General features: G+C 48.5%; 1 protein-coding gene across 7 annotated transcripts in view; it reads right to left on the bottom strand.

The window, feature by feature from the left end:
- agap1 (ArfGAP with GTPase domain, ankyrin repeat and PH domain 1) overlaps window positions 1–13,325 on the bottom strand; it is a 959,457-nt gene that overhangs the window by 106,379 nt on the left and 839,753 nt on the right. For all 7 annotated transcript variants that reach the window (XM_038787582.1, XM_038787583.1, XM_038787584.1 and 4 more), the window contains one exon: window positions 6,716–6,938. In XM_038787582.1, coding sequence (XP_038643510.1) covers window positions 6,716–6,938 — 223 coding nt within the window. The remainder of the gene's footprint in view (window positions 1–6,715; window positions 6,939–13,325) is intronic.

Here is a 13,325-nt window from a genome sequence, read left to right as displayed (position 1 = left end):
CCCTCTGTTTCGCTGTGATGGTTCAAATACAGGTGGCACAGGAACTGCAACAGAATGAATTATGTCTGCTGCCAGGATACTGGGCATTAACTTGCATGAAATGCTGACAATAATCACAGCAGGTGGATGTCGAGTGACTGGAATCCCTCTGGGTTCCTGTGTAGGGCAGTGTTGACAAGTGGCACCTGCAAAGCAATGTGCGTGCAGCCAATGGCACCATGTACCATAGGAAAGACTGTAATCCTAGTGAAGCCACTTGTTCATTTTGTTTGCTTCCCTCTGGCGAGAGGGAATGAAATGTAGGTAGCTTTGAATGAACAGAGAACTTCAGTGAACTCCCTACAATAGCAAATTGAGAGATTTGTAAATATCTCCATCTCTAGGCTGGAAGGAACCAGATGCATAAAAGCTTCACCGCCATAATCATCTTATCACCACTGACAAGGTTGCCCTTGCCCTGCTCTGAGGTTGCAGTTATGATTGACACGTGGGGGCAGCACGGTGGCCTAGTGGTTAGCACAACCACCTCACGGCGCTGAGGTCCCAGGTTCGATCCCGGCTCTGGGCCACTGTCCATGTGGAGTTTGCACATTCTCCCCGTGTCTGCGCGGGTTTCGCCCCCACAACCCAAAAATGTGCAGAGTAGGTGGATTGGCCATGTTAAATTGCCCCTTAATTGGAAAAAATAATTGGGTAATCTAAATTTATTTTTAAAAAATGATTGACACGTGGCACATTTCTTAAAACAAAAATCAATCAATCCCAATAATTAGAAATCTTCAATCAACCCCTAGACTCGACAGATTTTTGGGGGAGGGAGATCCAGGTTTTTACTACCCTTTGTTTGGGCTACGAAGTGCTTCCTGACATCACTTTCTGAACTGCCCAGCTCTCATTTTCATGTTATGCCCACTTGTTCTAGACTTTGCCACCAGAGCAAAAGTTTCTCTCTAGTTACCCTGTTAGATTCTTTAATCATCTTGAAAAACCTCAATTGGATCCTCTACACTTGAGGGAATGTATGCCTCGTCTTTTTTTTTAATTTTAAAATTCTTTCTTTCCAATTAAGGGGCAATTTAACGCTGTCCCCTTTCCAATCAAGGGGCACCTATCCTGCACTTCTATGGATTGTGGGGGTGAGACCCACGCAAACATGGGGGGGGACAGTGACCCAGAGCTGGGATTGAACGTAGGACCTCGGCACCGTGAGGCAACAATGCTAACCACTGCGCCACCGTGCTGCCCGTAAGCCTCGTCTATCGTAGAAACAGGAACCCAGTTCTGCAGAAGAGTCATACGGACACAAACCATGAACTCTGTTTCTCTCTCCACAGTTGCTGCAAGGCCTGCTGAGGTTTTCTGTTTTTATTTCTGATCTCCAGCATCCGCAGTATTTTGCTTTTATTCTAGCCCAACATAAGTTTATTTGCTAATGGAAGATCATTTTCCACACACTGTTTTTATTGGACAGTTGACAATGTCCTTCAGTTGTTTCGACTGTGCAATCCAGGAATATAACAGCCCTTGCTGAGTCATGAAAGGAATCCTCTTTTTAGAAAAGGTTGAAAATCACAACCCTGGCCTGAGCTCCTTGAAGACCACAGCACTAATCCATAGAGTTACAGGCTTCTTCCCATTTCCCAAGACTGAGCTCTAGTTAGTTTTCTGCTTGAAAAATCACAATACTAACCCAGTCACCATTCGTTTCAGAATTCACAACACTGGCCCTTGGAGTTAGTGTCTCCTTTATCCAACCTTTAATTAATCTGTTATTGGCTCGCCATCCCCCAAGTAATTGCTGGATTAACCGTGTAATACAAATTCAACACTCCAAAAACAGAAGCTAAGCTGTCAGGGAAAATTACCACTGCATTAAATAAATACATTCTGGAACAAGTTCAAGTTAATTCCAGCCACATTGATCTCATTTGATCCTCCCCACTCTCGACACGGAGATCGCCGTATTGAATAAAGGGAGATCAAGAAGAAAAAAAATGAAAATTTCAGACAATTTGTACTGAAAGATTTTTGCTCACAAGTAATTAAAAAGCTGCTGTAGAGGAGTAACAGCCCCTGTGTAAAAAATGGGAAGTCGATAGTCTTTTAGCAAACGCCAGCTTCAATTTGTTACCATCTCTGAGGAAGTTTCAGCCACGGTTCGGAGGCTGCTGATAATTGCAGGAAACTATTAAAGTCATTTACAGGTGACATTAATAGATTACCTGAAGGGGAGGTTGTAGGTATGCATCATAATCCAGATCACGTATGGCTGAGGGACAAAAGCTACAGCGCACATCAGCTTCTCTTCCAAAGCACCTCCCAAAACCACAGCTACGATTGCCAGCAAGTACACAGGAGCACCAACACCTGCAAGTTCCCCTCCAAGTCACACACCATCCCAGCTTGGAAATACATTGCTATTCCTTCATTGTTGCTGGGTCAAAATCTTGGAACTTACAACATTTTTACACTTTATGTATTCATGACTGGGCCAGCATTTGTTGTCCATCCCCATTACCCTTGAACTAAACGGCTTGTTAGGCCATTTTAATAGTCAACCAACCACATTGCTTTGAGTCTGGGGTCATATGTAGGCCAGACCAGTTAAGGACAGATTTTCTTCCCAAAAGGACGTTAGTGAACCAGATGGGTTTTTACAACAATCACCAATGGTTTCATGGTCAAAGGCGGCACGGTAGCACAGTGGTTAGTACTGATGCCTCATGGCCCTGAGGACCTGGGGTTCGATCACAGTCCCAGGTCACTGTCCGTGTGGAGTGTGCACATTGACCCTGTGTCTGCGTGGGTCTCACCCCCACAACACAAAGATATGCAGGGTCGGTGAATTGGCAGGGCAAGCCAAAAAAAGAAGGCCTGATTGTCAATCGCAGAGACAGGAATTTGAAACATGGTTCCAGAAATCCTAAAATGGCCACCAGTCCCCCATTGGGAGAGAACACAGATGAGACCAGGCAGTCTGGACAGACCATGGATAACTCATTTGTCCATTCTTTCCACCACCATTTCTTGCATCAAGGGTCTGTCACCTACTTTTTTTTATTCATTTATGGGATGTGGGCATCGCTGGCTAGGCCAGCATTCATTGCCCATCCCTAGTTGCCCTTCACAAGGTGGTGGTGAGCTGCCTTCTTGAACCGCTGCAATCTTTGAGGTGTAGGTACACCCACTGTGCTGTTAGGGAGGGAGTTCCAGGACTCATTCTTCCCTGGTTATTTTGCTGAAAGTGATAAAGAAACATATTTCAATTTCATTCAAAGTCTTCAGGAACAAGAACAACCCACTGGGCTCTGTTGTTCAGACTTCACACCATTGAAGGGGTGCTGTTCCTCACCACAGACCCACAGTGTGACAGAGACCCTTGAGTCTGTAATTGAAGTAACACTTCTAATTGAAATATTTGAGGATTTGATAGGACAGAGAGAAAAAAAGTATATTCCTCTGTTGGGATGTTTAGAACAAGGGGATGTAACCATAAAATTAAACCCAGGCTGTTCAGGGTCGATGTCAGGAAGCACTTCCTCATACAAAGGACAATGGACCTCTGGAACTATTTCACCCCAAAAAATATGTTGTTCAAGTAACAGCTTCAAAACAGAAATTGCTAAATGTTTGTTAGGTAAGCAAATTAAGAGAAACAAAATCAAAGCAAGTTAAAGACAGTTAAGGTACAGATCAGCCATGGTTTAACTGAATGGCAGAAAAGGCCCACGGAGCTGAATGGCTTTCCTGTTCCTACATTCCAAGGGTAGCTAAGTTCACATAAATGTAGAAAGTGAAAAGGAAGTAATCAAAATATGGGATGAAGGGGAAGAGATGGAAATGCAGGGCAAACAGAAAATGTGAACCTTTGGAATTGAGGCGGAAAAGGCAATGTAATCGTAACAGAATGTGACTCCTGTTTTACTTCAAACTGTCAAGGCTTATATCTGTTTGACATTAAATTTTAGATAGGCCAAATATTGTAATTGGAAATTAAAATAGCTAACTTCTTCCTATGAGGAACTCTTCTGCCTTTAGAGAAGTGAATTTCAAAGCAATCTGCTCGTACTCTCAGGATATATACATTTCTTTGGGAGTTGTCAAGTTCAACTGATCTCCTGGAGGGAAGTCATTACATGTTAATTGTATCAGGAATTATCCTCTGACTTTGAAATGCTGCTTTTATGCAAATCTTGCTGGAGGTAAATAGCCATAAAAGGTTGTCCTCAATTTGACACATAAGCAAGGTGTTAAAAGTAAACCCATACAAATGGTAGAAGCTGGCTGTTCATAATCAATCTGCCTGAAACTGAAAACTTCTATGAACATTTTTACATGTTGAGTATGAAAGGACTATCTGATCTGAGATGGCAAAGACCTATGAGAAGTGCAGCAGATTTCCCCTTTTCTGGAGTTCCCCTCGTTAATGCCATGATTGGCAATTAATGGATTGTGAGAAAGACTCAACATTTTAGAGTGTTGTCATTTTTGTGACAGATAAAAGTGATATGTTAAAACACTACATTGCTGAAAGCTCAGCTATGTTTTTTTCTATTTCCATATAATTATATAACTTGTAAATAAATACTTGTAAATGATCGAACGTCGTGAAGCAATGCTTGATGGGCAGCCATGCAACCGTATATACAAATTATCTCAATAGTGTTATGACCACAGCAGATGTTAATTGCTGAGCAGACCAAACTCCAGAGGGAAACTTGGCTGACAGGGTATAGCTTTGTTTTGTATTCTGAAAATGAGAAGAAAAAGTACCAATCCCAGCAGCAAGAAGTCTAGCAACATTTTCGGATTAAAAAAATTAAAATAAACAGATTGACAGGAATAAAAGAAAACATAAACACACAAGATTAGTGACACAGTTAAAATTGGTCTTGTGGGCGGCATGGTGGCACAGTGGTTAGCACTGCTGCCTCACAGCGCCGAGGACCCGGGTTTGATCCCGGCTCCAGGTCACTGTCCGTGTGGAGTTTGCACATTCTCCCAGTGTCTGGGTGGGTCTCATCGCCACAACCCAAAAATGAGCAGGGTAGGTGGATTGGTCACGCTAAATCATAGAATTTACAGTGCAGAAGGAGGCCATTCAGCCCATCGAGTCTGCACCGGCTCATGGAAAGAGCACCCTACCCAAGGTCAACAACCCCACCCTATCCCCATAACCCAGTAATCCCACCCAACACTAAGGACAATTTTGGACTCTCAGGGCAATTTATCATGGCCAATCCACCTAATCTGCACATCTTTGGACTGTGGGAGGAAACCGGAGCACCCGGAGGAAACCCACGCACACACAGGGAGGATGTGCAGACTCCGCACAGACAGTGACCCAAGCCGGAATCGAACCTGGGACCCTGGAGCTGTGAAGCGATTGTGCTATTCACAATGCTACTTAACTGAAAAAAAATGAATTGGGTACTTTAAATCTTTTTTAAAAATTAGTCTTGTGCAGCATTCCCCCCCCCAAAAAAAAAGATTCCCTACTTGGTCACACCCATAACTAATTACCTTCCAGTCAACACTCCTGTATACAGGTTTGTCTATAAGAAATCCAGTAATATCACCCAAGGCAAAACTGTTGTTGCTCACTTCCACTCTGCTGTTGACAGAAAGCCTTCAGAAACAAGACTGTTCTTGTAGCCCAAGACTTTTCTGCCTTGACTGGATGGCTGGTTCAAACTTCACTTTCTCCTAGTCTGGAGCTGTTTTCAGGAGATATTCCCACACAGCCAAACCCTAAACTCTCCTATCGCCCCCTCCCCAACCCACAACCTTCCATCGCAGGTTCCACTGTTTTCACCCTTTGAGACCAAATTCTTCCAAATATAAAACATTTAATTATTCGATTTTGTCTCTTCTTTTGGGTCAATAAAATGGAATATACCCTCTTCTGTTTACCCATGGAACTCCTGTAAGATGCCACATTTTTCTTGCCACCTCTGATTTTCCCTTGATATTCAAAAAGAAACATTTAACTTATCGCAAAATATATATGCCAGATCCAACCTCTTTACTTAAACCTCAAACGCACCATAATATCTCATTACAAATGCACAAACCTAACACCAGTATCCTTTCATGCCTCAAACCTCCTGGACAATCCCTAGCTTAATTATATCATTTACACGCACACACAGAAATACAGCCATCTTCATATAATAATACAATGTTCCCGAAAAATATTTTAAAAATTCATTCATTTTCACAATTGCAGAATGGTTTTTAATCCATGGCTCACAGTTTTGATTTTGCTGTGAGGAGCAAGGCCAGAGGGGTAATCACGAGGATGAAAATTTTAAAATCCGGTTTTGCCAGACCAGGAGTCAATGCAAGTTGCCGATCACAGGGTGATGGTTGAATGAGAATTGGTATGAGTTAGGATATGGGCAGCAGCATTTTATATCAGGTCCAGGTTTATGGAGGACGAGCTGGCCAAGACGGTATTAGTATGAAATGAAAATCGCTTATTGTCACAAGTAGGTTTCAAATGAAGTTACTGTCAACAGCCCCTAGTCACCACATTCCGGGGCCTGTTCAGGGAGGCTGGTACGGGAATTGAACCGTGCTGCTGGCCTGCCTTGGACTGCTTTAAAGCCAGCTATTTAATCCCAGTGTGCTAAACCAGTATAGTACAGTCTGGAGACAACAAAGATTTGATTCAGGATTTTAGCCGCAAATTCAGACAGATGCATGCATGTACCTTGTGGAATCCGGTGAGGGTTTGCTGCGTCCCTGAGCACTTCCTTCCCAGATGCCGTTAGCAACTTCATTCCCAATGGACGACATTACCCGGATGAGTTCCAGGGGCCAATCATCAAGATCAAGGGAACGAACCCGTGACAGATGGGTGCCAAGGTTGCGGTGGATACCCGAGCATTCAATGCACATGAGGGCTCCAAGGTTCAAACTGGCCCAGTCTGGATCTGAAATAATCAAAGCGGCAAAAAGTTAATAAAACAGTGTGTAATAAATGTCGATACAAAAGTAACATCTTGCAGATAAATAAAACCAGAAAGTGCTGGAAATACCCAGCAGACCAGGCAGCACCTGTGGAGCAAGAAATATAATCAAATGTTTTAGGTTGTCACCTTTCATCAGAACTTTCATCTGATGCAAGATCACAAGCTGAAATGTTAACTCTGTTTCTCTCTCTGCAGGTGCTACCCAACCTGTTTACTAATCATCTATTTGCCCAATTTGAAAGTGAGCTTGAAAAGTGAAAATCCTTTTCTCTGTGGAGAAGGTTATCCTCTATTACAATATTTTTCTTTTGAACATTGGGTCCTGGTGACTTTTAGAGGAGTTGTTGAGGCAATGTGATAGGAATGTGGAAAATACAGAGATCTGGATAGACTGGAGAAGCTGGAGCTGTTCTCCTTGCAGTAGAGAAGGCTAAGGAGATTTGATAGAGGTCGTTCAAAACATTAAGAGTTCAGCAAAGATTAAAAAGAGAGAAACTTTTTCCAGTGGATGACAAGGCATTACAGAGGACACCAATTTAAGGTGATTGGCAGAAGAACCAGAGGAAAATGAACCCTTTCATATAATGGGCGGAATTCTCCGCTCCCGCGCAGCATCGGGAAGGCCGTTGTGAACTCGGCGAGTTTCACGACGGCCTCGGAGGCCGCTCCTCGCACCCTATTCACCCCCACCAGGGGGCTAGGAGCGGCACTCCATAAATCTCGGCCGCCGGGCCTTGATGGTTGGCCGGCTCCAACCCGCGCATGCGCGGTTGCTGTCTTCCCCTCCGCTGCCCCGCAAGACGTGGCGGCTTGATCTTGCGGGGCGGTGGAGGAGAAAGAGTGCGTCTCTTGGAGACGCCGGCCCGACGATCGGTGGGAACCGATCATGGGCCAGTCCCCTCCCGAGCACAGCCGTGGTGCTCACTCCCCTCTCCGCCCCCCACAAGCCACAAACAAAACTTTGGTGCCATGTTTATGACGGCAGCGACCAGGTGTAGTTGCCGCCGGCGTGAACCGGTCGGGAACGTCAGGCCGCTCGGCCCATCCGGGCCGGAGAATCGCCTGTCGCCGTGAAAAACGACGATCGGCGATTCTCCAAGCGGGGGGTGGGAGAATCGCGGGGGGTGCCAGGGCGGCGTGTCGTGAGTTGCCCAGCCCTCCCGCGATTCTCCCACCCGGCGTGGGGAGCGGAGAATCGTGGCCAATGAGTGGTCAGGATTTGGAATGCACTGCATGGGGGGGTTGTGGATATCGATTCAATTGTAGACATTATTAGGAACTGGAAACACTTAAAGGGGACAAGATGGGATATGAATAGAAGCAGGGGAGTGCTTTTGAAAGAGATGATACAGAATTGTTGGGCTGAAGGGCTTCCTACTATGCTGTCTCTTTCCATGATTCTATGTTGAATTATCAGTAAATGGATCCATTTTCCCAAAGACCATCAGCCACACTGGCATCCAGTTCAGATCCAAAAAAGCGTAATTTAGACTTGAAATGTAAACTCTGTTTCTCTCTCCAAATACTGCCAGACAGGGTGGGATTCTCCCTTTCAGAAACTAAGTGCTGATGTCGGGATGGAATCGGTGGACTTCCAAGACAAATTTTGCACCGGTTCCAGACTCATTCATCAACCGTTAATGGGCTAGTAATGGCGTCACGTGGAACACGATCAATTCCAACGAGAAACTATATCCTGGGGCTGGTTTAGCACACTGGGCTGGCTTTTAAAGCAGACCAAGGCAGGCCAGCAGCACGGTTCAATTCCCGTACCAGCCTCCCCGAACAGGCGCCCGAATGTGACGACTAGGGGCTTTTCACAGTAACTTCATTTGAAGCCTACTTGTGACAATAAGCGATTTTCATTTTTCATTTTCATTATATCCAATTCGCCGGGATCGGAATTGGCACTCGAGTGGCTGATGAGCTGCATCCATATATTAGCACTCCACTCCCCACACACACTCATCCCAGCCTATAAGATGGCACTGGATGCGCTGGAGTGCATCCATCCCATTGATGGGTCAGCTGGGGCCAGAGGGTATCAAGGGGGGGTGACCTGGGGGGTGGACACCATAGGACCCGTGGCACGAAGTTCACAGTGCGCAATCAGAGGTGTGTGCAGCGCATGGCTTCCTTGCAGGCTGCAGCAATGGTGCTCCGTGCCCATCCACCCTGACCCCACAGCCCACCCATCAGTACTCCACCCGGCTCTGGCGGAAGCCCCACCGGCCAACAGCTCAACTGTTAGCAAACTATAGCACTGTTTAACACTTTTCATACCCCCCTCCCTCTCCCTCAGTAGCCAAGGCGCCTATTTCCCTATTTTTAAAACACAAGTGAAACTCGCAGTCAGTAATTTCTCCTGGCGGAGGCAAAGTATCGCGGAAGCCCCGGAGAATACGGGGTCATGCCGGTAAATGATATCCCAACGCCGTTAACTGTACGTGCAGTGCAGAAATGCATTGACGTCGTTGTTGAGGCACACGGAGCATGGCTTTCTGTTGGGCACCTGGTGCCAGCCACGATTTTCGCCTCGTGTCATTCTCCGCCCAATTGGGTTTTCCGATTCTGGAGTCACTTGATGAAGAATCCCGCCCACTGAGTTTTCCAGAATTTTCTATTTTTATTAGCACTCTTGTAGACTTCTTACTCTTCAGGTTGTTAAACATGCTATGGTCAAGGATCAAACTGGGAAAAGGGCAGAGAGGAGCTTCAGGTACTTGGGGGTTCAGGTGGCCAGGAACTGGGGGGGCCTTGCATAAGCTAAACCTCGCAAGGCTGGTGGAGCAAATGGAGGAGGAGTTTACGAGGTAGGACATGCTGCCGCTGTCTTTGGCGGGTAGGGTGCAGTCAGTCAAGATGACGGTGCTCCCGAGGTTTCTGTTCCTGTTCCAGTGCCTCCCCATCCTTATCCCGGAGGCCTTTTTCAGGCGGGTTAACAGGAGCATTACGGGGTTTGTGTGGGCACACGGGACTCCAAGGGTGAGACGGGTGTTCTTGGAGCGGGGCAGGGATGGGGGGGGGGGCTGGCGTTGCCCAACCTCTGTGGGTATTATTGGGCTGCCAACGCAGCGATGGTGCGTAAGTGGGTAATGGACGGGGAGGGGGCGGCATGGAAGAGGCGGGAGATGGCATCCTGTGTGGGTACGAGCCTGGAAGCGCTTGCAACGGCTCCGCTGCCGCTCCCTCCGATGAGGTATATCACGAGCCCGGTGCTGATGGAACCATCAATTCAGCGAACACGTGTAGTTGGATCTGAACAGAGGCTTTAATACACTTACAACAGAGCCAGCCTATTCGTCGTTGAACTTCAGATGAACTGGCAGGCTGGCTCTAAGGCACTGATCTTTAATCATCGGTCCCAGGGGGAGGAGTCCTGGGCGGAGCCAAGGGAGGAGCCCAGTACAAACTCTCATGTACTCCCAGAGCGACTCCCCCTGGTGGTCGGATAGTGCAACTGCACTTACCTATATATAGTGTGAATCACATTCACCACATTCACCCCTGTTAAAAAAATCAAGTCCGGCGGGGGTGATGGCTCAAAGAGTCAGTCTGTCCGGTGGACGAATTGTCCATTTTGAACTGCGGAGCACCGGGGTTGCAGCCTCTTGCGGTGGCTGGGCGGGCGTCGAGGTCTGGGGTACGGTTGCTGGCTCCGGGGCGAGTCTTGTCCGAGTTTCATACACCTCCTGGTTGAATGGAGACTGGGGGCGCGCTGGTGCTGGCGCTCAGGACTGGTGGGGTGAGCTCGCAGAATCAGGGGCGCAAGGGGGCGGCCCCATAGGGAACGGGGAAAGGAGTTCCTTGGTTGGGGTAGATGGGGGGCTGGATCCAGCGGGTGCCAGGTCCCGGAGGGATACTGTGTCCTGGCGACCGTCCGGGAACTCAACAAATGCGTACTGGTGGTTGGAATGAAGCAGGCACACCTTTTCAACAATGTGGTCGGTCGTGTGCGCCCTGACGTGCTTCCTTAGGAGAACCAGGCCTGGTGTCTTCAGCCACGCCGGAAGTGAGACCCCTGTGATAGTGCCCCTGGACAAAATGAAGAGCCACTCGTGGGGGGTTTGGTTGGTAGCTGTACACAGGAGGGATCTAATTGCGTGGAGCGCGTCAGGGAGGACTTCCTGCCATTGGGAAACATGGAGCTTCCTGGACCTGAGGGTCAGTAAGACGGTCTTCCAGACCGTCGTGTTCTCCCTCTCCACCTGTCCGTTCCCCCTGGGGGTGTAACTGGTAGTCCTGCTCGAGGCGATGCCCTTGTCGAGCAGGTACTGACGCAGCTCGTCACTCATAAAGGACGCACCCCGGTCGCTGTGCACGTAGCTGTGGAAACCGAACAGGGTGAAGACACTATGCAGGGCCCTAATGACAGTGTGGGAGGTCATATCGGGGCATGGGATGGCGAAGGGGAGTCGGGAGAACTCGTCAATAATGTTAAGGAAGTAAATGTTTTTGTTAGTGGAGGGGAGTGGCCCTTTGAAATCGATCGCAAGGCGTTCAAAGGACCTAGAAGCCTTGACCAGGTGGGCCCTGTCTGGTCTACAGAATTTACATAGAATTTACAGGGCAGAAGGAGGCCATTCGGCCCATCGAGTCTGCACCGGCTCCTGGAAAGAGCACCCTACCCAAGGTTAACACCTCCACCCTATCCCCATAACCCAGTAACCCCACCCAACACTAAGGGCAATCTTGGACACTAAGGGGAATTTATCATGGCCAATCCACCTAACCTGCACATCTTTGGACTGTGGGAGGAAACCGGAGCACCCGGAGGAAACCCACGCACACACGGGGAGGATGTGCAGACTCCACACAGACAGTGGCCCAAGCCGGAATCGAACCTGGGACCCTGGAGCTGTGAAGCGATTGTGCTATCCACAATGCTACCGTGCTGCCCCTAAGTGCGGTTTGCACACTGCACAGATCGGGCAGTCCCTGGTGACCGCTTTTACCTCCTCGTTGGAGAAAGGCAGATTTTGGGCTCTGATGTAGTGGGCGAGCCGGGTGACACCTGGGTGGCAGAGGTCATCGTGGATGGCTTTTAGACGGCTGATTTACGCGCTGGCGCATGTCCCGCGGGATAGGGGCATCCGAGGGCTCGTTGAGCTTCCCTGGTCGATATTTGATATTGTAATTGTAGGTGGAGAGTTCAATCCTCCACCGAAGAATTTTGTCATTTTTAATTTTACCCCTTTGCGAGTTGTCGAACATGAAGGCGACCGACTGTTGGTCGGTAATGAGGGTGAACATCCTACCTGCGAGGTAGTGCCTCCAGTAACGAATAGCCTCCAGAATGGCTTGTGCTTCTTTCTCGACTGAGGAATGTCGGAGTTCTGAAGCGGATAGGGTACGGGAGAAAAATGCAACGGGCCGCCCTGCTTGGTTTAAAGTGGCTGCTAGCGCTACCTCTGAGGCGTCACTCTCAACCTGAAAGGGAGTGGATTCATCCACCGCCCGCATGGCTGCTTTGGCGATGTCGTCCCTGATGCAGCTGAAGGCCTGGCGCGCCTCAGCAGACAGGGGAAATCGTGTGGCCTTGAAGAGTGGGCGGGCTTTGTCTGCATATTGGGGGACCCACTGGGCGTAGTACGAAAAGAGCCCCAAGCACCGTTTGAGGGCCTTGGGGCCATGGGGGAGGGGGAGTTCTAAGAGGGGGCGCATGCGGTCCGGGTCTGGGCCCAGGACTCCGTTCTCCACGACATAGCCGAGGATGGCTAGTCTGTTTGTGCGGAACACGCATTTCTCCTTGTTATATGTAAGGTTTAATTTTTGGGGCGTCTGGAGAAAACGGTGGAGGTTGGCGTCGTGGTCCTGCTGGTCATGGCCGCAGATGGTAACATTATCCAGATACGGAAACATGGCCCGCAGCCCGTACTGGTCTACCATTCGGTCCATTGCTCGTTGAAACACCGAAACTCCGTTAGTGACGCCGAAGGGAACCCGGAAGAAATGGAAGAGGCGGCCATCGGCCTCGAACGCCGTGTTTTGGCGGTCCTCCAGGCGGATTGGGAGCTGGTGGTATGCAGACTTTAGATCCACCGTGGAAAATAGCCGATATTGGGCGATCTGGTTTACCATGTCTGCAATTCTGGGGAGAGGATACGCGTCTAGGAGCGTAAAGCGATTGATGGTCTGGCTATAATCGATGACCATGCGGAATTTTTCCCCGGTCTTGACGACCACCACCTGAGCTCTCCGAGGGACTGTTACTGGCCTCTATGATCCCCTCACGGAGCAGCCTTCGGACCTCCGTTCTGATAAATACCCTATCCTGCAGGCTGTACCGCCTGCTGCGGGTGGCTACCGGTTTGCAATCCGGGGTGAGGCTGGCAAAGAGAGGAGGGG

Source organism: Scyliorhinus canicula, chromosome 2, assembly GCF_902713615.1.
Source record: "Scyliorhinus canicula chromosome 2, sScyCan1.1, whole genome shotgun sequence".
NCBI lineage: Eukaryota > Metazoa > Chordata > Chondrichthyes > Carcharhiniformes > Scyliorhinidae > Scyliorhinus > Scyliorhinus canicula.
Note: the sequence above shows the minus strand (reverse complement) of the source record. Positions and strands in the feature narration are given on the sequence as shown.